Genomic DNA, 24070 nt, shown 5'->3' with positions numbered 1-24070 from the left:
TGGAGTGATATGTGTATCCCCAAATCAAAGGGACGGTTGGGTCTTAAAAACTTAGCATTTTTTAATATGGCCCTGTTAGTAAAGCAGGGACGGAAAATTATTACTTGTTTGTTAGCACGAGTTATGAAAGCGAAATATTTCCCCAGGGGAATTTATGAGTGCTAATATTGGTTCTTACCCTTCATACACCTGAAGAAGCATATGGAGTGCCAGATACCTTCTTGAGGATAGGATTGGCTGGAGAATCGGGAATGGGAAGAGTGTTAATATCTGGAATGATGTCTGGTTACTGGGAGCTGGAGATGGAAGAATACAATGTCAGCAAATTGATATAAGATATTCCACAGTATCAAATTTAATTGAAAGAGACTTTGTTACCTGGAAGCAAGAGGAAAATCGTTTATTATTTAGGGATGAGCAAATGCAAAAGATAGTCTCAATCCTGCTGGCGAGTAGTGCACCACAAGACGTTATAACTTGGAGGGGAGATAATACAGGAGATTATACAGCTAAAACTGGATATAGTTGGCTGAATACAGCAGAGGGTACCAACATACAATCTAATCTTCTATCTAAATTTTACAAAAAAAAATTGAGAAATAAAGGTACCAAACAAGATCAGAATACATCTATGGAAAGTTGCTAATGAATTTATGCCGGTCTTGAAAAATCTAAAAGTTCTGAAACTGGTGGCAAACACGACTTGTCCAGTGTGTCAAGAAGAAGAGGAGACGGTGAGTCATCTCTTTCGGGATTGTAACTTCACTCAACAAGTGCTCCAAGAATTAGGAGTTTTTAATTCAACATGCAAGAGTGAAACAAGTTGGATACAGTGGTTAGTGACTGAATTTGGAAATCTCACTGATGAGGAATGCGAAATTCGAACTATACATTTATCGGCTATTTGTACAACAGAATCAGAATATTGCATGAGGGCAAAAGGGTGCTAGCGTGTGCTACTGTGGGTTTTATCAACGCATATTATGCAGAATTAACACACATATGAGGAGTTATGAAAAGCAGAAACGAGATAAAAAATATTTTGTTGCAACCACCTAGGAGAGATATCATAAAAATCAATTTTGATACGTCCTATAATCAGAACCATTATTCATCAGTGTCAAGTATAGTTACGCGTAATAAAGATGGTTTGGTTATGGCATCGTGTACTTATCCATGGGAGAATATTACAGATCCAACAACGGCTAAAGCAAAGGCATGTTTACAGGCTATCACCATGGCAAAAGAAATGGGTTTTCGCGAAATATGTGTTGAAGGAGATGCGTTGATGGTCATCAGAAAACTAACCCTTGCAACAGAAGACAGATCAAGTATTAAAAGCATTATTCATGTAATCAAGGAGAAATCCTACAGATTTAGTAGCATACAGTTTCAATATGTACAAAAAGAAGCAAATACGGTGGCGCATGAAATAGCGATTGAAGGAAAGAAGTTCGACGGTCCTCAATACTGGATAGAGGAGGTACCGTGTGCAGTGCAAGACTTGGTAAATCGTGAAAGAATCAGTACAAATGGTGGATGAAATGTTAGCGATGAGTCTGAATGCAACAATGGAGGATAGATCCGATGAACTCAAAAATAGGGAGACTGGAATCGAAAAAATCAGAAGGTGCTAATTCATAGAAGGATAGTCTCTTATGCGACTGATGCACAAAGAAGTCTGGGTGTAGAAAAATGAAAATGGGATTTCAAAATAGTGGTTCGTTTCTGTGTTAGTTTAAGGTCTTTACTATGCTTTCATTTATTTTGTTTTTAAGTCTTTTTTTACTTTATTTTCCCAATGCACCTGTTAGGGTGCTTGGCAGAGTAGGTTAGCTGTAAAACATTAATGCTTGTGTCTGATTTTGGTTTTATCCTATTAATAAAGGCATCAGTTGAGGTTTTTCAAAATAAATAAATAAACGTGATTTATCCAACTTGTTTTATAGAATATTAAAATTTTAGTGATAGGAAACCTTATATTATAGCGTTGATGTTCATATTTCCCAACATTTCTTCCGTAGTTTTTTTTCTTGACATCTTCCGTTCAGGGTAAATAATTCCTTCTAACATGAAGGTTCTGGATACATAGGGAAAGGTCATCAGTTCCCACTTGACCTCTCTCCCACTCAGTTGATCTCTTCTCCTTTCTTGTTTCTTCTCTAGCTCTTTCCTCTTTTGCCTCGCATCTGACTTGTATCCTAAGCCAAAGCGGTCTCATTTGTCCATTAGTATTTGTGCCTCGACCCTTCTTTGTAGGTATTTTCTGAGTCATTTCCAGGGTAAGGCTCCTTCCTCAACCGTCAGCAGTAGGCTTATCCTTGTAGTTTTGGATATTTTGGGTATCGAGATCTTGCTCTCTTTGATGATGAAAGTTGCATTCACAAATTCCAGTGATTGAAAAGAGCATTCTATCGATTCATCGCCTGCCCCTATGTATGGTATGTCACTGGTTACAGATGCAATAATGTCTTCTTCCACGTTTATTGTTACCAGTCGACTCTATGTTACCAACTTTAGCTTTTAGTGCAGTGACGACGGCACTACCCCTGCTGAGTGAATCCAATGCCTCCCCAACAAGGAATTATAGGAAGGATTGATGTCCATCACCAAGAAATCTACCTCATATGTGTTTGGACCAATCAAAAGGGGCATCTCAATCCTTCCCATCACCCTCCTTTCGGTACCATCGAATGCTCTCATTATGTTTTGACACGTCTTCATATGAGAGCTATCCACAGACAACCTATTTAGTATGGATAAGGGCAAGATATTTAATGCAGATCCATTATCAATTAACGCCCCGGCAATGTATATCATTTGCAGTGGGTGGTAATGTGCAGAGCCTTTGTAGATCCCATGCCCCCTGGTGGTATTTCATCGTCATTAAAAAAGATGAAATTATCGACACTTATGTTATTAACTAGACGATCTAGCTTGTTTACAGAGATATCATCAGTGACATAAGTTTTATTTAACACTTTCATCAACGCGCTACGATGTGTCTTTGAGCTTAAGAGTAAAGTTAGGACTAATATAAGAGCTGGTTATTTGTGTAGCTGTTCTATAATACTATATTCACTATGCTTTAAGAATTTCAAGAATTCTTTAGCCTCTTTCTCAGTTACTGGCTCATTAACAGGTGATTAAAGTCTAGCCGTATTTTCTTTCTTTTGTTCAACCGCAAGGTTTTTCCTTTTAGGGCTCAGCTCTTGCATTTGATGGATCATAGCACCTCCCACTACACAAGTAGAAACCCACATCATGGCCCTATTCAGAAGTATTAACTGGGTTCTCTTCTCCCAGGATCGTCACGTTGCAGTTATAATTCCATGGAACCCTTTTGCTGTCATTGCAGGAAAAAGCTATTGGTTTCTGAATTATGACTCTTAGTGTCATTTGTACTCCCACTTCATTACTTCTTGGTCGTGAAATAATCACTACCGGGTGATTGACCTTATGGACTTTCTCCTTTGATCCTTCCTCTCAAGCATAAACATCTCCTCCTTCCAAACCCTTAACATCCTCATAAAATTCAATTTCTTTATTATCCATCAGATTTTGCACCAGGGCACTAAACTCAATACACTCTTGGATCTCATGACCCTCTTCATCACGGAACTCACAGTAGTTCCTCACTCCTCTGAGTCCTTCCTCTAAATCTTGCACGATTAGTCCTCCATCTACCATCTTTTTCCAAACCCAGCTTTGTGGGATTTTTACTTCTACCATATCAATTTTGGTTTTCTTTTCTACCATATCAATTTTGGTTTTCTTACCTTCACTCTCAATTATCGTGTTTACCCCTTGATCTGAATGACTGGGAAACGAATTTCCTGCCACATTAGATCTCGATGGGTCATCAAACCTTAAGATCCCCATATTAATGAACCTCTTAATCAACTTTTTAAATGCGGTGTAATTCTCAATTAAGTGTCACGTTATTCCAACATGGTATTCACATTGAGCGTTCGTATCATACCATTTCGGGAATAGAGGTTGCATGGGTTTCAATTAGAATGAAGATATCACATGTGCACTGAACAAACTCTGATACAGCTCTCTATATGTCATCGGGATAGGTGTGAATTGGAGTCTTTCTGTGTTTGGCCTTGGGTTGGATTCTTGCCTTAAAGGGCCCTGATGGTTAGTAGCTACGGCTCTTAGCTGACCTACAGTGACCGATTTAGAATATCCTTTATTATATATGCTCACGTTATTCACCTCATGTTTCTTCTTCCTTGGGACTGATCTTTTTTCCCCTGTATCTATCTTCTCACTTCTCATTACGTTTTCAATCATTTCGCCGGACATTATTATATCTAAAAAAACTTTTAGTAGCGCTTCCCAACATATGGTTAATGAACAGGGCTTACAGAGTATTAATGAAAAGCATTGTTGTTTCTTTTTCTAGAAGAGGTGGCTGGACTTGCGTTGCCACCTCTTTTCATCTTTGGGTATACTGACTAAATCTTTCACTTTGCTTCTATTCCATATTTTGCAGCGTAATTATGTCAGGTGTCATGTTTGTTACATGGCTATGTTGCTTCATGAAAGCCTGTGCCAAGTCTTTCCATGAGTTGATTTTGGCATGGCTCAACTTGTTGTACCACTTAGTAGCTGACCCGATCAGACTATCTTGAAAGCAGTGGATTAATAATTGGTTATTATTGAAGTATCTCGTCATTCTCTAACAGAATATAGTGATGTGGGCTGCAAGACAACTAGTCCCATTATACTTTTCAAAATCTAGAGTCTTGAATTTTGGTGGGAGTACTAGATCTTGGACCAAACTCAAATCCTTAGCATCATCCCCGCAATGGTAATCAGCATTCTCCATTGCTCTGAATTTTTCTTCTAACCACCTACACTGATCTTCTAGTTGTTTTGGCAGTTCTACTCTTACTTTTTTCATTTATACCATATCGTTTCAATCAAGAACAACCGGGTTGGTCGGGTTATCTCCAAGATTGGAACCCAGACCTGTTGGGTAGTTTATCTGTGCTGGGGTACCAGCTTGATACTGTTGGGGTCTAATGGTGGCAGGTACCCTTCGTAGGTACCCATCCAGTTGGGCCTAGACATTTATCGGGGTAAAACCTTAGGGATAGGCAGGGTTTTCATTATCGCCCCCTAAGTTAACCATAGTGCTCTTCCCTTTTCAAGTCCTTCAGCCAGCAACTGCGTTAATTGGCTTTGGGATTCTTATATTTGATCCCTCATGTCCTGTTGTACTTTCGCTAACTATTCTTGTAGCTGCATTTACAACTGATATTGCATGTCCTTTTGAATATATTCTAATATATCTAATCTTTGATCTATTGCTTTGGTTCTACCACGGCTACTGTAACAATGTTCAATTGGCACATTCTTTTTGGTTTCCAGGGTAACTGTCATAATTTTAATTAAAGAAGGGTCTTTTTATGAAAATTAATGCATATGATGAAATGTAATGTAGATGAATGAAATGAATGCAAAAAGAGGCATTGATTCTGATTCAATTTTATTAAAACAACTTTACTAGAAAACAAATTTCTTTACATAAAACAAATTACATATATGGCTTTGCTCTAATACTCAAAGCTTTGACTTTTCTAAGAAGCCAAGCTAATTTTCGGCCCCGATCTGATTTTAATTCGTATTTTAAGCTTAGTACGTCAGCTTGAACTGCTAAGTTTACAAATGATCAGCCACCTCTCATATTTGAGCTATGGCTTCACCCATGATGTGATTTTTATCCCTAACCTGGCCTTGAGAATGGTGGAGTTGCTCTTTCTAGTATTCATTGTTTTTTTTAAGAAACTCAACTTGAAGTTCATAATCTTGCAATGCGGTCTCGAGCTCTCCTATCTTTCCCTTCAACTCTTTGATCTTGCTTAGGCTTACTTTCAACTCAATTGCAGAGTTGAAACTACGATATTGATGTAGTAACTTTTCTAATTCTGCTACCCGAGCTTTCATTCCCACCTTTTCATTCTGGCATTCTATCAAATCCCTTTTTAAAGTATCTTCTCGAACCCGAGCATCTTGAAATTTTTCTCCCACTGATCAGCTCTAATCTTTTCTTCTTTGATCTCTAGTCGCCATTGCTCTAATGTTTTATCCAAACCGACAGTTCTTATCGACAAACACAACTTCTTATAATCTATTTTTAGACTGTCCAAATCTTATTCGGCCTTGTTCTTTCCTTTTTTCAATTTATCAGCCTCTAGCTTCTGGACGTTGATGTCTAATCCTAGCTATATCTTTTCCTCTTCCTATTATTCTATCTTCCTTCCCAGCTTCGAACTCCTTTTTTCAAAGTCTCGCTTGATGATCTCTAGCTCAGATGAGATCACTTGTAAGTGTTCTTCTATCGGTCGAGTGTTTTCTTGACTTGGCGAAGGGATGTTGTCATTAACTCTTTTACCCCACCACCAATCATATTCGGGGGTCGTTATTGGATTTACAAAAAATCTTTTCATTATATGGGTTTGGTTTCAAGCGTTTAATATTTTACGAACCTTCTTCTTGTAGTTATTATCGTTGTACGAAAACTCATACTGAGTTAACCCTTGCGTACTGGTATGAACTGCCTCAACCTATACTATCTTAATACCAGTAAAGAAGCATATCCAACATCTCCCTATATCCCAAGTAAAATAACCCAGTTAAAGTCCCCACATCGATACAAATCTCATTAGAGATCATCCAAGGGGCTCTCCATTTGACGTCTTCGTCTTGGACACTTTAGAGAATCGCCATCCACTTTTCTTCTGAAATGTTGTTTCGCCTTGGGGTAGCCACTAACTCTTTCAATGAAAAGTAGTTATCAGAGAATACTCGATAAGAAACCTTTTCCACCTTCCAAAAGTGGCTATGGAACCATGCTAACAAGAGTTGTGCACACCCGATAAACTTTCCTTCACCCGCTCTTCGACATGCACTCAAAGATCTGAAAGTTTGGGCCAAGATAGTCCGGATGGGCGTGACCCTTTTGTTAAGTCGGTCAAATAGGTTTAAAAACTACCTCATCTACGTGCCCTGGTACCTTGGGGAAAATAACCAACCTGTAAACACTTAAAGTGAAGACATCTACCCTTTTCTTTGTATCCGAATGTGCTAGGATCAAATCCTACAAGCTTTTCCAATGGATACATTTACTATCTCCTTTTTGCTCAATTCAGACCGAGACTCATTGCTCACTCATCCCCGTGATGCTCATTAGCTTCTTTAATAAAGTCGGGACATTAGCGGCTCTAAAGTAAGCTTTGTTGGCTTGAATCCTCGGGCATCGAAGCAAGGTTGTATACTCCTCCACAGTAGGCACCAAATCTACTTTCCCAAAAGTAAAGTAGTTGTAGGCGAGATTCCAATATTGAGCTAGAGCTCAAAAAAAGTGCTTATCCAACTTGACATCGAGTAAATAAGGCAAATCACCATAGTTACAATAGAATAGCTACTTGGTTTCGTCATCCCATTGTTTTCATACCTCTTTCAACTCTTGGAGATTATTTTGAGTCACACTGATGCAAGTGAAATCCCATAATTCTAACACATACCCCTCCGTCAGACTATCACTCTTCTCTAGTTGCGTTTTCTCGAACCATATTCGAATAGTCGTATTATCTTCCACTTTATTAAGAAATCCCTTTTCCATGGCACGCTCTCTATTTAGTAACTGAACGTGATCAACACTTTTTTTATGATGAAAATACCATGCAATCACAGTCAAAGCAAAATAAAATAAGTCAGTATGTTTCATAAAAAGCTAGAATTCAAAGCAAGCAAGAAATAATAAATAAAGCATCTATTTGGGTAACCACTAGGGTTCAGTGTAGTTCTACCTAGGGTAGGCTTTTAGGGCTTATTATATATTGTTCGGTTCTAAAGTAAGGGTACCTAAACCGATAGATTCCTCGATCCTCACCCATTATAGGCTCATACGGACCGAGTTCAGTTCAGGGGAATACATTTCCCTATGGCTATACGGAGATAAAAATCTCACGAAGACATAGGTACGGATGTATCCCAAAAGCGATCCACTATCCTATATAGAGGTGAAAACCTCACGAAAGAATAGTTTCTCACTCCCACTTAAAAGGGTATAATCGACCGATTATGTAATGCAATATACGAAAATATATCCAAAGACTCGAACCAATAAAGTAAACATATCAAAATGATAAAGACCATAAAAATGAAATGCAACGAAAGGATCGTAAATTTAAACCAAATTATCAATTTTTGGCAAAAAATAAAAAGTAATCGACTCGTGGCTTGACTCTTTTATTTTTTCCCCAGTGGAGTCGTCATCCTGTCGAAACCATTTTTGAAATCGACTTTTTATTTTAAAAAAACGAAAAATAAATTCGCCACCAATCACTTTTGAGAGGTGTGATAGGATCACCTCGTAATTTAATCATTTTAATAAGAGGTTTGGTTTTATAAAACAATGTTTTTTGATCTACAAAACTCAGAAAATGGGTTCAGGAGTCGGTTACGCACAAAGAAGGATTAGCACCCTCGTGACGGCCAAAATTGGTACCTAGTTGATTACTTAATGTCTTAGTATCGAAAATTAAAAATTTGAAGAGAATTTAAAACGCAATCCCACATTGTATAATGTTATTTTTTTTTAAATCGCTTGAATAAATCGAAACGTACGTTGAAGACCTTCTCATCTCGAAGTAACAAAATATCACCTCCCATAAGTTAGGGCATGACACCTCGAATCTTTGAGAATAAGCTTGCCTTTTATTTTTTTTACTTAAATCTCATGTATTTTAATTTTAAAAGGATATTCGGTCATTTAGGTTCAACGAGGAAATCAAAACCCCGTAAGTTAGGGTACGACTTCTCGAATCTCCAAATACGAAACATTGCCTATTTTTAAAAATTTCCTTTTTTTTTGAATAATAACAAATGTAATATTTGAAACGATGTGCAATTAAAATGATAAAGTAACTTAAAATGAAAATGAAAATGGGAAATGCATATTTAAAAAGATAAATAAACATGAAATGAAAATATTAAAAATAATAAAAAAATAAAATAACAATTGCACTAGACCAAAAAAAATCAAACAATAATGACAATAAATAAAAAATGTACAAATAAAAGGGTATAAACAATTTAATTTTTAAGTGTAAAAAAAGTAATAAATAAATAAATGAATAAATAAATAGTTTATAAAAAGTTGAAATTAAATAAACAGAGGATTCAATTGAAATCTAAATGAAATTAGGGAGGCATACATTGTAAATAATAAAAAAAGACTGATAAGGATTAATGTGCAACGCGCTAAAAAGGATAGGGACCGAATAGGAAAATATCCCTTGTCCTTATGCGCACTGTTTCTCAGAAGGACCAAAATATAATGTGCGTAAAAGGGCGGGGACCAACTGGGAAATTATTCCCAAGCCCACTAAATGCACGTTCAATGGGGGACCTAAATAAAAATAAAGTAAAATTAAGTAATAAAATTAAAAAACAGAACAGTACTAAATTGAAGCAAGCCGCAAAAGCGGAAGGACTAAAAGGGTAAATAGACCCTTAGTCCAAAAACACGTGGATCCTGGGGGTCTTGCGTCGGATCTCGGGTCGGCCTCAAAACGACGTCGTTTTAGAGCATTTCAAAATGCCTTGAAATAGCGTCGTTTAGCACCCATTATATAAGTAAAAAATAACAAAAAAATCATTTTAAAACCCTTCTTTTTTTTAAGGCTTAGCCTTTTTTTTGTTCTCTCCAGCCCCTCTTATGTCCGGCCATCAGGTCCGTTTATGTGTTGTGGGCTAGGGCTTGTAACTTTAGGTTTTTTTTAGGGAGGGCTTGTAATTTTGTATTTGGGCTTACTGTTGTAAATGGACTCTTAATATTTGGACCATTAATATTATATTTGTTTTATGTTATTGTATTTGGGTTTTTGGTTTGGGTCCGGGCAAAATAGGCCAACTACATTGGTCACTTAACTTTTAGGGCAGTTTTACTTGGACACCCAAAATGAAATCCTTCCAATTTCGTTACTCAATTTTAGGGCACTTTCATTTTAGTTACCCAACTGTTAAATCCCTAACGGCGGTTAACTATACATGTCACATCATGTTTTTACTTTCATTTTAGCCACCCAAAAATATCTTTTTTTAAAGTATTGATTGGGGTAAAAAAATTAAGGATTAAAGTGAAAAAGTGGTAGAAACTAAAATAATGCATTAAAAAATTATTAAATTGTACTTGTTTATCACATTGCCGAAAATTCTAATTTTTTTTTTCAATATTGAATTTTTAAATTTCAAAATATAAAAATCATGTAACTTCCGTGTTTTAACTCGGGGTTAGGTACAGTGATGGATCAGGGCAATAATTAGTATAATTTTTTTTGAAATATAATAAATAGGAATTTTGAGTATTAAATTAGGAAGTATAGATCCAATAAGAAATTAGAAAAAAAAAAACTCTTTAGATAGGAAATTTTAAAATAGATACATTGATTTAATTGAAAGAATAAAGAAATTGTTGTGGCTAAAGTAGGAAAATATTAAGTTAGGAGATATATAATAGTAGAGGAAAGGAAAGAAGGATTAAAAAAAAATTAACCAAAGTGTTGTATGAGTTATACTAGGAAATATGAAAGATGAGGAAGGACAAAGCGGTAATTAGCCAAGTAAATATTTATTAAGTGTAATGATATGGGTAAAAGTAAAAAAAATGGATGGCTTAAGGACTTCGTAGCAATTTGACCATTTTAATTAAAAATGTGAGATATTTGAGTGGAATGGTGTAGAAAAGTGGAGAAAAGATAAAAATATATCATCTTTTCTCAACATTACACTATTTCTTCTTCTCCCCTCAACTTCCATCCAACTTTTCTTTTAATTCCCTACATGTCCCTCCATCATAGTTGAACCATCCAAGCTTCAAATCTTCATTTTCTTTGAAATTTCTTTAGTAAAAATCAAAGATCTAAGGTAAGAAATGATGAAATTATCATAACATACATGTTTGTTTTTATTAAATAGTATAGGAAAGTCATTTGATTGTGGTTTTTTTTAACATATAAATGTTATATGTTTTATATGAAATTGAAGAGAAAGAAAAGAAAGGAGAGGACCTAATTGAAGAAAAAGGGAAAGATAAGGCTATGAAGTGAAGGAAGAAGAAAATACATCATCTCAACCTTTTTGTTGTAAGTACTACAAGATTTTTAAATTATTTTTATTTAAATGCTTATATTGTAGTATGAAATTACTTAGAATAGAAATGTAAAATATATATATTTAAATTTGTAAATAGATAAAAAAAAATTAGATTATTGAATTATGAAATTTGTAAAGAAAATTATAGGTGGAGAATATGAAATGGTATATTGTTTAGTAATGATGTTGTGGTAAAAGTATATATGTGAAAAAGGTGTGATATTTGTGATTTGTGAAATGGGGACTAAATTGTAGATGATGGAGAAGTTGGCCCTTTTTTAGGTTTTTGCTCCATTCCCGTTACATGCCAACGAGCAAAGAGAGGCAGCTGTAATAAGCCATTTTTTCCCGAGCCTAGATTACAAACCATAAAACCAAAAATAATAATAAAGTCCAATAAAAAATAGTCCAACTACAAACATGTCAACCCAAATTACAAGCCCAAATTTAAAAAACCCTAAGCCCAAATTACAAGCCTACAACCTAAACTCATTTTCAGTAAAATCAAAAACCCTAGAATCTCCGCGCCGTTTCTCCTCGGTCACACCTCCAGTGCCTCGTCCCAAGGCCTGACGAGCGTCTGTAGCCTTGCACCAAAACGGCAAAGGGCACATCTTCTCCCCCCTCTTTTGACTCTCCATGGATACCTACAAAAGGGAAAGAAAACAAAGCAAAGAACAGTAGAAGCAAAAAAGGTGAAAAGAGGAAAAAAAAATCTAATATTTTGTAATACATTTCGGCTATAAAAGCCAAAAACTAGATCGTAATTTTTTGGACACACGAAAAGCAATCAAAGAGAAACAAGCATTAACAAAGGTGATCCCTTTTTTATTTTTATTTTCGTTTTAGTTTAGAAAAATAATAATAAATAAAGGTAAAAAAAATTTCTCACCTTAGACGCTTCGTCTCCCTCCGTCATTGGACGTTCTCCCCAGCGTCGAAAGTTCAAAACCCATTAGGGTTCGGTATGGGGTCTGCTGGAACGGACTGCGCGACAGTTGTAAGAGAATCAAAGTTTTTTTTTTAGACTTTTTTTTAAAGGAAAAGGCTTTCCCTTCGAAAGGAGGTCGAAAACGGTACTTTTGGGCTTTTCGGCCATCGCGGATGGCGGCGGCGTCGCCAACGATTGGCGATCGCCATGGTGGCCCGACGATTGAACGTATGGAGGCTGGAGGAAAAATTGGGGTTTCAAAATTTAAAAAAAAAAAAACTGGTTTGAAATGAAATTTTTGAAAAAAAATTCACTTATATAGGCTCCCAAAACGGTGTTGTTTTGGAACTAGCCTCAGATGTCCAAAACGGCATCGTTTTGGCCTCTGACCCTTTTGCTCGACCCAGGACCTCAGGATGCGCTTGCTTTGTGACTAGGGTATAATTGCAACCCTAGTCCTTCCGCTTTTTAAGCTGTTTCTAGTGTGGTCCTGCTTTTTTTTTTTAAATTTGACCATTTGATTTGATTTGATTTTCATTTTGGTCCTTAGACCATTTTAAGAGGGGGATACACGAAACGACGTCGTTTTGACTTTTAGCCAAATAACCCGACCCGAACAGCGTGAGACCTGCGTGTTTTGATATGGGTAGGGTCTATTTTTTCTTTGGTCCTTTATTTTTAATAGTTTTTAACATCGAGTTCTATTTCTATTTCTTTTTTCTTTTTAATTTTTACCATGTAATTTTATTGTTCTTTCATTTTGGTCCCTCGACTTGCCAAGGGAAAGGGTGCGTTCGACAGGGTTTGGGATATTTCCCCAATTAATCCCCGTTCCTTTTGCGCGTTTTATTTTAATCCTTGATACTGTTTAAATTATTTTATTATTTACAGTTCATCCCTTTAACTTCATTTTAATTTCAATTAAGTCCTTTATTTAATTTCAGCCTTTTCATTTTTATTATTATTTATTTATTTATCAATTTATTGTTATTGTCTCACTTTTTATTTTAAAATTCATATTGTTTATATTTGTACATATTGTCATATTGTCATTATTATCTCATTATTTTATTTTATTTTATTTTATTTTGTCTTGTTTTGTTCTACCTTTTTATTATTTTTGGCATTTTCAAGTTGTGTCTTTTCAATCATGTATTTTCCGATTATTTTAAGTTAATTTATCATTTTAAATATACATCATTTTAAATATTACATTTGTTATTATTCAAAAAAAAAGTTTCTAAAAAAATAAGTCAATGTTTCGTATTTGGAGATTTGAGAAGTCGTGCTCTAACTTACTAGGTTTTGACTTTCTCGTTGAACGTAGATAACCGAATATCCTTTTAAAATTAAAAATACATCCGATTTAAATAAAAAATAAATAAAAGACAAGTTTATTCTCAAGGATTCGAGGTGTTGTGTCCTAACTTACGGGATGCGACATTTTGTTACCTCGAAATAAGAGGGTCTTTAACATATATTTTGATTTATCCAAGTGATTTTTAAGTGAAAAAATAACGTTATGCAAAGTGGGATCGTATTTTAAATTCTCTTCAAAGTTTTTAATTTACGGCACTAAGACTTTAATTAATCAACTAGGTACCAATTTTGGGCGTTACGAGAGTGATAATCCTTCCTCGTGCGTAATCGACTCCCGAACCCGTTTCCTAAATTATGTAGACCAAAAATCGTTGTTTTAGTAAATCAATTTGTTTATTAAAATGATCAATTTTACGAGGTGATCCGATCACACCTCATGAAAAAGGATTGGTGGCGACTCCTATTTTCATTTTAAAATAAAAAGTTGATTTAAAAAAAAAAAAGGGTTTCGACATGTATAAGTTGAATAAGTTGTGTAAATATGTATTAGTTGAATAAGTTTAAAATATTATGTTATGTTTCATTTATCTATTTAACTCTTGTAATGCTTACTAAGCCTTCACCTGTGTAATGCATAAGTACAGTTAGACTCGAAGAGGTAGAGTCAGGTTAGGAGATCTCTCATCTCATCACATCCTCAAGAGCTTCAAGAGTAGGTACCATATTTTAAATTAAAATGGCATGTACATAGGTAGACCAAATGTGTTCCCATGTGTTAGGGACTAAAATGCAAACTCTTGAAATTCTATCTATTTTGGGTTACTTAAAGTATTTTGGTCTATATGAAATGAATTAGTGAAACTATAAGTATGTTTACAAATGTGGTTTAGTAAGTTAAAATACTATGTATAAATGTTTAAATTAATCAGTATCTAGCCAAAACCGTTTTGGCACCAAATGTAATAGTCTTATACCGGGTCCATACAATCGGACCGGGTGTAGGGGTGTTACAAATCAAATAAATAAGTTATTAAAAAATTTATTCTTTGATAATGTTAACCGATTTGTTGATGTAATATTCAAATTAATTAAATTAATCATCTTCTAAATTTAAATTTTTATTTTATCTTTTCATATTATTTTTAATGAAATCAACTCAATAACTCATATTTTATAATTGTCTATGAAATTTAATTTTTTTATTATATAATATCGAATGTTTCATACTAAGTTAAAAAGCAAAGAAAAATTATTGCAATTAATTAAATGAATTGTTTGTTCTTTGTTTAGGTAAAGAAGTGATAAAAAAGTTCAAGGTTTTGTTTGGCATGAAAGATAAAATTAATTAATTTAATTAGTTGTAAAGATTTTTCTTTACTTTTAGCTTAGTATGAAAGACTCGAGATCATATAATCAAAAGAAATTTGGGTTTCATGTACAATTATTAAAAATTATTTATTTGAATTGATTTTAATTTGGAAATGTAAAATAAATTTTAAGATTTAAAAGGTATTAAAAAAAATGATAACTGGCCAAGTCCGAGTAGAATAAAAAAAAAATGTTCACTTAAAATGGTGGCAGAAATATAAAGATGAAACACAATGGAATTGAAAACAGAGTCACCAAAAGTCATTGCATGTACATTTCCCACTACTAAAATGGTGATATCGTTTGGCGTCTCGGACCACGATTTCTCTTTGCACTATGTCGCTAATGAGTTTTAAGACGGTATGACAATCTCCACACACGCGGAGATTCTTCACTATCCGTATGACGGTTCCCGGAACGGATTTAAGAAGCCCGTAAGCAACGGCTAATCTCTCACTATGCCAAAAAAGTTGCCTCTCCTTCTCTTGGTGACCCGTGTTATGCAAAATATAGCTGGTATCTGGAGCATAACCTCTTCTTCTCATCTCTACATCCAACTCGTTTAACAAACCGAAAATCTCATCCTTCATCGGATGAGATGTTTCCCCGGCGTAAAACATTTGGCTTTCTTTGCCAAAATAGATGTAGCTATAACCGGGTTCTTTTCTAACCTCCAGAGACTCCAGCAAGTGCCTTGCTTTCGAAGCATGTTCCCACAAACCGGAACTAGCATATGTATTAGATAATAGAATATATGTTGAAGGTTCTTCTGGTTTCAAGCTAAATAGATGGTCAGCAAACTTAATGGCCATTTTGGCATTTCTGTATTGCTTACATGCACTTAACAATGCTGCCCATGTAGGTTCATCAGGCTTAAATGGCATCAAGTTTATAACACTTTCAGCCTCCTCGAGGTGTCCAGATCGACCAAGCAGATCCAGCAAACATGTGTAATGCTGCAAGGAAGGATGAATCCCGTAATCCTCAACCATAGACTTAAAAAGTTCACGGCCTCTATTCACTAAACCAACATGACTACAAGCGTAAATCAATCCAACAAAGGTCACTTCGTTCGGCTCGACTCCATTCAAAATCATATTATCATACAAAGACAATGCTTCCTCGGCCTGTCCATGCTGAGCAGCCCCAACTATAATTGACGTCCAGGAAACAACATCTCTTCGTGACATCCTACTAAAAACATCCCTTGCTGCCGACATATCACTACATTTTGCATACATATCCACAAGAGCATTGCTTATAAACACGCAAGATTCGTATCCAAGCTGTATAACGAGTCCATGAACCTGCTTTCCTAGTTCCAACATCGCTAAATTAGCAGAGGCACCAACAATGCTTGAAAGCACAAGAGGGTCAATTATACTAATCCCTTGCCTTCTCATCTTAACAAACAAGCCAAATGCATCAACCCCATTTCCACTCTGTATTAACCCAGATATCAAAGAAGTCCAAGCAAACAAATTTTTCAGGGGAACCCTTAAAAACAACTCCAAAGCCTCTTCTTTTCTTCCTTTTCTAGCATAGCCATATATGATAGCAGTCCAAGAAGCCATATTTTTCAACTTAATAGAATCGAAAACTAAACGACTATCATCAGGTAATCCACATTTTGCATACATATCAACCAAAGATGACTTGACAACATCATCATCAAAATAGGGTGATACTAAAAAGTTGCCATGAACTTGCTTACCTTGTTTAATAGCACCCAAGCTACCACAAGCCTTGACAAGGCTAGCAAAAACAAAATCATCAGGCAGCAACCTGTCAAGTGAAAACATGGCAGGGAACATAGATAGGGTCTTGTCGGGTAAGTTGGCTTGGTTTTGAGTAGTAAGAAAGGTAGCCCATGAAACATGGTCTCTTTGTGGCATTTCGTCGAACAGCTGGAGAGCATCTTGAAGGAGGCTGCATTTGCCATAGACATTTAAGAGAGTATTGCTTAAAGCGAGAAACTGGGTTACGCCAAGTTTAATGAAATGGGCATGGAGTTGTTTGGTGGAGATGATAGAACGGTGCTTGGCACAGTTTTGGAGTTGGTGAAGATAGTGAAGAATTGGCATACATTAGCCTTTGTTGATGACTTGAAGCCAAACCCACCCGGTTCAACGAAGTGATTCTTTTTTGGGCTTTTTAAGTGTAAGAAAAAAATCCAAGTATAATTTAGGGTTTATAAAGGCTACATTTGGTCATAATTTTCTTTTAATTTTATAATTTTTTAATAAATTATTTAATTAAAATTAAATCAATTAGTCAGCTCGAAAATTGATAAGTAACCAATTCGACCACTAATTATATTTCAGAAACATTAAATCGAATTGAGTAAAACTTCAACAACTCGAGTTAAACTTAAAATTCCTCCCATACTTTAATAATCAAGGTCTAGCTACAAGGGTAGAATGGGTTTAGATCCCTTGATTAAGTGGAGTAATATCAATTTTAGTACCTCTCATTTATTAAGTATTCAATTTAGGCCATTTGATCATAAAATTTTTAGAATTTGATGACCTCTTGTTTTCATCTCTGTCAACAACCAAAATCGAAGACTCAAATCTATTCAATAAGGAACCTTAATTTTTTAATCATACATAACAATTGATACATCACAAAACTTCAAATAATTTATGTTCTATGTGGATTGATTTGCAGGGAAAAACAAAGAACTTGAAAATGAGAAATTTTCTCTTCTTTAAATTTGATGGCAAAACAAAGACAGTTATTTTCTTGTAATTATGTCATAAAATATTGTTATTCCCTTACAACAAACATAAGATAAAGTAAGTTCCTACTATATATATGTATTTATATATATATATATTAATTGACACCACTGTGTCTGCAAGTCCTTGATAGAAGAAACCTTAAGCTTGAACTTGAAAAAAAAAATCTTCTTCAGAGTGTCACACTTGGGAAACTGCAGTGTCCACGACCTGAAAAAAGGAACCAAATTAAAGATTTTCAAGACAAAATTTCAAGCTTGTAATGATCAGACCAAACAATAAAACTTACTTGGGTTAGCTCTGGTCTGTCTAGCTAAGCCATTGAAGTAGCAAGTTGCACCTTGTTTCCGAAACCGAGCCCAATACGAACTAAATGCATAACTTGCATGCCAAAAAACAGATACTGGCTCATAACATTGTCTACCAGGGTTCAATGCAGCGCAAGTTTGGTTACCTTGGCCACAGGCGTACGACAATGCCATCGATAAGTTCATCGCGTCAGCCCCCGGTGCCACTTCGCACCATACCTTACCTTTATATGGTACGTTGTTTCTAGCTGCGGGTAATGGTTTGTAACTCGAGAGAGGTCGTTTACCGGTGAGATCGATTTCGTAAATCGGTGTTCCATTGGAACGTAACAAGCCCCAATGTCTTTCGGTTGTTGGACCTGTCTTTTGGTTTTCATCATATAAGGAGAAAATAAATGTTGGTGTGACTGAACCAGGTCTAGCTGGTGTCCCTAATGGTGGTTTAGCAGTCATTTTTTGGACTAGTTTTCGGTTATAAGTGGCTGCATTGTTGATATTAGCACCTACTTGATCGATATCACCTATGGTTGGCCACCCGGTTTCGGCTATAGCAAGTCGGATATCGGGGTATCCGAGTTTTCTCATTGCGAAAATGACCGAATCGAGCATTTGGTCTAATAGATTGGTGTAAACCAAGTGACTTCCATGGTCAGTTTGGTTCACCCTGCTTCTAAAGAGAGCAAAATCTAAACTGATGTTTTTCGGATTAGCTGACCATGCTAAATAAGGATAAACATCAATGAAAAAGAACGATTTGGTTCCATTCAAGAATCTTAACAACGGTGCCATGACCGTATCAGTAATATCGGGCCGAAACCTACCGCTCGACGGTGGAAAAGTTGATTGCAATACGTCCATAGCCAATGGCGTACCGACCTTAATGTTCTTGATATCGTGCGTGTTCAACGAGTTCTTGATCCTACGCATGGCAGGGACAAGACTAGGCCAAATTCTTCGATCTTGGTGGCTTAGGACTTCGTTACCAACTAACACGAACCGAATCATTGTGTCGGGGTAATAAGCCAAGACATTGTCTTGTACCCATTGTTCGGCAACAGCTTGGCTCGAAGCGATACGGATTATGTCATTGTTTTGTACCATAACAGATACATGAATGTTGGTCCCTGATAAAAGTTTCAATATTTCAGGGTCGGAATCATAGAGCTTAATACGGCCGGCATTCATCGATTTCACGGTCTCGATGGTTCGATATGGTGATGGCAAATTGTTCCCTATTCGACCATAGTTTATACCAATCTTGCTCGAGATTTCAGCCGCTGTTAAAAACCGAACACATACAAAAAAAGGGTTAATCTTTAATTAAAAAAAAAACGAAATTTCACCATTTTTGGACATTGAAAGACTTACATGAAACAACAAGGAAAGAAGACAAGAGGATTGTTGTAAGAAGAGCCGTCGCCATTGTTGATTCTTACAAGTTTCTATGTGTTGCAATGTGATGGATTTGGCTCTAAAGTGGTTGCTTTATAAAGAGGAGAAATTGAGTAAATTAAGTGGGAAGTAGATAAGATTAGTTCTTTAATTTATTACAATCAAGAAAAAGGACATGAAACAAAAGATTATGTGTTAATGATTAATGTAGTGTTGGTTTATAGATTTTGTAAATCAAAAGGTAAAGATTATGAAGTTAGGACAAGGTGGGGTGTGTTCTTGTCTCCTTTGGTTGGATATATGTTTTTGTTTAGACATTGTCTTTGAGTTTACCAATAGATGCTTGAAATGGTAAAAATTGAGTCGGGTTTGATGTTGAATTTTTTTGTAATTTGTTGGGCTTTTATTTGAATTATTTTTTAATTGAATCGATAAAACAAAATAAGATAAGTAAATTATTTCAAAGTATAATATAAAAATTTATTTTCGATTATATATACAATTACCTTGATTTATTATGTAATCCGATATAAGATTTAAGAGAATCATTAAATTATTTTATTTTTAATCTGATATTTGTAAATTATTGCATAATTTTTTTGATATTATGCTATATAAATTGTGAAAATAAAATGCATTTATCAAGTAAACTAGTTTAGATTCAATATAATTATATATTTGACTAAACAAATTAATATTTATTAAAAATTTAAACTCATCACTAAATAGTAATCTAAAAATTATAATTTTGAAAATTAAACATAACCCTTTAAAAAGTGTCTTAAAAATGGTGAACTAATTGAAAAATAATAATTATCATTACATTGAAAAAAGTTAAAAAGAATATGAAAATATTATACAATTTCTCTCTCCCTCCAAAGATCCTTTTCTTTTTTCCTATGGAAATAATATATAAATAAATTCACCAAACAAAACAAAGCAATTGGCTAGCTTTTGAAGAAACAACAACAAAGATAAACATTATATGACCAAAACACTATTTAGCTATAATTTTCCGTCACCGGCCATCGGAAGAGCTGAATGTAGCTGAAAATCCTGAGGGCTTTGCGGGGATGCTTGTTTGGGTTTCGGAGTATGAGAAATCACCGTACATCGTTGAAGTACCTTCATCAGCTTGCCATTTTTGTAGGAACTGAGGGAGGCTCATGTTAAGCTCAATACCGGTGTTTCCATCATCCTCTTGGGTAGTAGGTTTCCATTGCTCTACGAGAGGGCCAAGCACGTTGACAGCATGCCCCATATCGGGTCTTTGATGCGGTTCGCGAGCGGTGCAGTGACCGGCTAACTCGGCTACCTTGAATATCATCGCCATTGTCTCCTCGTCATCACAGTTGATTGTTTCGTCAACCACTTTGGGAATGTTGTCTTTGTTGACTAGAACCCTGCGGAACCATGTGACCAAATGCGATTTCTCATCGGGTAAGGTTACGTCTAAAGCTTGTCTGCCGGTTATTATCTCCATCAAGACCACTCCAAATGCATACACGTCCACCTTTGTTGTCACCCGTCCAGTTGCTGTCAAGATTAAAAGAAAAATAAGTATATAGTCCATATTCTATGTTATTCGAACTCAGATGTAAGTATGGGATTCTAAATTTCTCTATGGATTTGGAGGATCTTTGGGAGCTCTTACTCCCATTCTAATGTCCAGATATGCATCAAACATGGGAACCTCACGAAAAATAAAAAGCCAGGATAACAAAGCCTGTATCTTCCCTGTAAGATCGATATATAAGGTACTAAACATAAACTTATTTCTAGCTGTTCAAATTAGCAAAATTTATCAAACTATACAGGATGCAGAACATTATGATCTACTTAGAACCTGAAAAAACTTCAAAAGTTACTGCATTGTTGTTCGGGTTCTAGTGAAGAAACCCCACCACATTAACAGCTAATATCTTTAGTACTCGGGAACTCAAACACCAACACATTGAAAAATTAAAGATGCACCTAAATTACTTTGAAAGGCTCGAGTTTCCAAATGAAGATTGACTTACCAGCATATTCAGGAGCAAGATATCCGAATGTTCCAGCCAGTCTTGTCTCCAGAGAGTACTTTCCCTCAGGTGCGTTCTTAACAAGGCCAAAATCCGCAACCTTTGCCCTCATGTCATCACTGAGTAGTATATTGTTAGGCTTCAAATCCCGGTGAATGAAACTTTGTTGTGCCAAAGAGTGCAAATACTCGACCCCCCTCGCGACATCCAGTGCAATGGTGACCCGTTGCTTCCAAGTAAGTGGAGCATACCCATTTTCTCGCCATTCAAAGAGATGTTGACCAAGGGTACCTTGAGGCATATACTCGTAAACCAAGAGCCTCTCATTGCCATTGATGCAGTAACCCAAAAGTGCAACCAAATGCCTGTGCCTAACCTTCGTAAGTACCGCAATTTCAGCTTGAAACTCGTTCAAACCTTTAGTACCTTTAGCTGCACACTCCATCCTCTTGACAGCAATCTGCGTGCCATCGTGTAATTCACCTTTATACACAATCCCAAAACCCCCTCTTCCTAAAATATTAGCCTCACTGAAATTATCAGTCACCTCTCGTAGGACATGTATTGAGATCGCCACATTTCCACCCTCAAACAAATAGCGATCACTATGATCACCGCTACTTTGGCTCTGCATTTCACTAGGCAATCCTCCATAACCATTCATCGCCCCATTCTTAACTACTCCCTTCTCAGCATCACTAGCATTACCATCCATCACACCGAATTTCCCATATTTCTTGTTCATCACGTACTTATACGAAACAAAGCATACAACAGCAACGAAAACCACTACACCAATGACGATACCGACAATCAAAGCTACAGAATTCTTACCATTGCTACCGCTTTTCGAGCTACCACTCGAACCTCCACTAGATCCTCCAGAACCTGAAGTTCCTCCACCACCAGAACCACTAGATTTTCCTAGTAAAATATTCCCAGCATAAGTAAACTTAACTGAAGCCGAAAATTTCGGAATGTCACCGGTGAGATTGTTGTTAGACACATCGATAAGCTGCAAACTATTCAACTTAATCAAACCATCAGGGATTGAACCTGTTAAGTTATTATCATTCAGATTCAAGTTCTTCAACTTCGTGAGGTTCGCAATCGCCGGCGAAATTGTTCCAACCAAGTTTTTCTTTGCGAGATTCACAGTATCCACATTGCCTTGTGAATCACAAGTAACAAAAACCCATTGACAAGTATCATTTCCAGACCAATCGTCCGAGAGAAAAACAGGGTACCCAAAACCACCAGCAATCTCAAGCAATGTAGTAACTTGAGGATCACAAGGATCACCATTACTATTACAGAAATTATTAGTACCATTAACAGCAATGTTCTCAACAGTGTTGGGAAATTTTGGAAATGGGCCCTGTAATTTGTTATTAGACAATGAAATGTTCTTCAAACTAGGGAGATTAATCAAAGATCCTGGAACTGGACCGGTCAATAAGTTTTCTCTAAGCTGAATATCAAAGATACCCACAGATTTAGACAAATCTGGGATCTGACCAGTGAACATGTTTTTATGAACCCAAACTTGAAGCAAATCTGTCATGTTAGCTAAAACATCTAAAGTACCTGTGAACCCAACATTCTGATTGTTGATCCAAAGATTTTGAATCATTGAACCGGCGAGAGAAGCCGGCAATGTGCCGTTCAAGTTGTTGTAAGACAGCCTTATGCTTTGTAAACTGTTCAAAGATTGGAACACATCGGGTAAAGTGCCGTATAAGTTGGTGTTGTCGAGTTGAACTTCGACGAGACTCGTTGATTGGGATAAATCTGGGAATGTCCATGGACTCAGCTTCGTGTTTTCGCTTAAACTCAGTTTTTGAAGACTGGTTAACCCGGAGAACGCGTTGGGGGTGACCGAGGTGAACGAGTTGCCGTCGAGGTAAATGTTTTGTAAGTTGGAAAGGTTGGCGAAAGATGGGATGGACCCAGATAAGGAATTGTGTTGAAGCGATACGGTACGGAGTTCCGACAAGGTGGAGATGTCGGCGGGGAGTGAACCGGACAAGGATTTGGAAGCTAAGTTGATGGAAGTAACGCGGTTGGATTTGTCGCAATTGATGCCTGACCAGCTGCAGTAGTTGTCTGAAGAGGTGGAAGACCAGCCGCTGGGAAGTGGACTAAGGGATGAAGCTAGCTTGAGAATGACGGCACCATCCTCTGCGGCGGAGAGGACGGCGGAAAGGAGAAGGAAAGGGAGGAGGAAGTGACGGTGGTCGATGTTTTCCATTGGAAGGTACAAAGATCGAAGTGAAGAAAAAGTGTAATAATAATAGTTGTTGGGAGGGAAAGAGAAAAAATATATATATATAATTAAATGAATTTTATGACCGAAAATTATTACATTCATGAATTTCCCCTTTTTTTCTTTAATATTATATTTACGTTTTTACAGATATATATTAAATTATAATAAAATTAATTTTTTGTCTCGATTTTTTATATTTTATTAATTTCGAGCATTTCGCTCAAAAAATCGGTTCAATTCCTTTATTTTAATTGGATAGGTGAAAAATTATATTTAGTTTTATGAAAAAAATAAATTTTATTCCATTAATATTTTTCCATTTAAAGAAAATACCTTAGCTGTATTTTTATTTTTTTATATGAAGGGAATTTACGACTTGATTTATGGTATATGAATATTTCATGAATTTTATTAATTCCATCCAATAATTGTCTGTCCCAATAATTTTATTAAATTTTTATAAATATTATTTTAAAATATATAAATCTCAAAAAAAATTATTATTCTATTTTAAACCTCTTTTGTTAAAAAAAATTAAAATTAAA

The 24070-nt window shown here is 35.8% G+C and overlaps 3 protein-coding genes and 1 long non-coding RNA gene across 6 annotated transcripts; all 4 read right to left on the bottom strand.

Annotated features, from left to right (window-relative positions):
- Positions 1-12: 12 nt before the first annotated feature.
- LOC107939128 (uncharacterized) lies at positions 13-1894 on the bottom strand. 3 transcript variants are annotated; one of them, XR_001695061.2, is made up of 3 exons: positions 1389-1770; positions 379-1309; positions 13-296 (listed from the first exon to the last, which is right to left on the bottom strand). It is a non-coding gene; the product is annotated as an uncharacterized lncRNA (long non-coding RNA). The 3 variants fall into 3 exon arrangements; XR_005910147.1 differs by having other exon boundaries at positions 1488-1770; XR_001695060.2 differs by having other exon boundaries at positions 379-1894.
- Positions 1895-15012: 13118 nt separating this feature from the next.
- On the bottom strand, positions 15013-16973 carry LOC107939127 (pentatricopeptide repeat-containing protein At4g14050, mitochondrial). Its single transcript, XM_041088325.1, has one exon. The coding sequence runs from the start codon at positions 16876-16878 to the stop codon at positions 15046-15048; it is 1833 nt and encodes a 610-aa protein (XP_040944259.1). The 5' UTR covers positions 16879-16973; the 3' UTR covers positions 15013-15045.
- Positions 16974-17486: 513 nt separating this feature from the next.
- Positions 17487-19349, bottom strand: LOC107939138 (probable glucan endo-1,3-beta-glucosidase A6). The gene is made up of 3 exons (XM_016872416.2): positions 19212-19349; positions 17825-19120; positions 17487-17745 (listed from the first exon to the last, which is right to left on the bottom strand). Exons 1-3 carry the CDS (start codon positions 19264-19266, stop codon positions 17708-17710), a joined length of 1389 nt encoding a protein of 462 aa, XP_016727905.1. The 5' UTR covers positions 19267-19349; the 3' UTR covers positions 17487-17707.
- A 685-nt stretch (positions 19350-20034) lies between these two features.
- Positions 20035-23558, bottom strand: LOC107939146 (receptor-like kinase TMK4). Its single transcript, XM_016872426.2, has 2 exons — positions 21257-23558; positions 20035-20771 (listed from the first exon to the last, which is right to left on the bottom strand). Exons 1-2 carry the CDS (start codon positions 23505-23507, stop codon positions 20254-20256), a joined length of 2769 nt encoding a protein of 922 aa, XP_016727915.2. The 5' UTR covers positions 23508-23558; the 3' UTR covers positions 20035-20253.
- Between the last annotated feature and the right edge of the window lie 512 nt (positions 23559-24070).

The sequence above is a fragment of the Gossypium hirsutum genome, chromosome A02, assembly GCF_007990345.1.
Source record: "Gossypium hirsutum isolate 1008001.06 chromosome A02, Gossypium_hirsutum_v2.1, whole genome shotgun sequence".
Classification (NCBI taxonomy): domain Eukaryota; kingdom Viridiplantae; phylum Streptophyta; class Magnoliopsida; order Malvales; family Malvaceae; genus Gossypium; species Gossypium hirsutum.
This window is presented reverse-complemented; position numbering and strand designations above follow the sequence as displayed.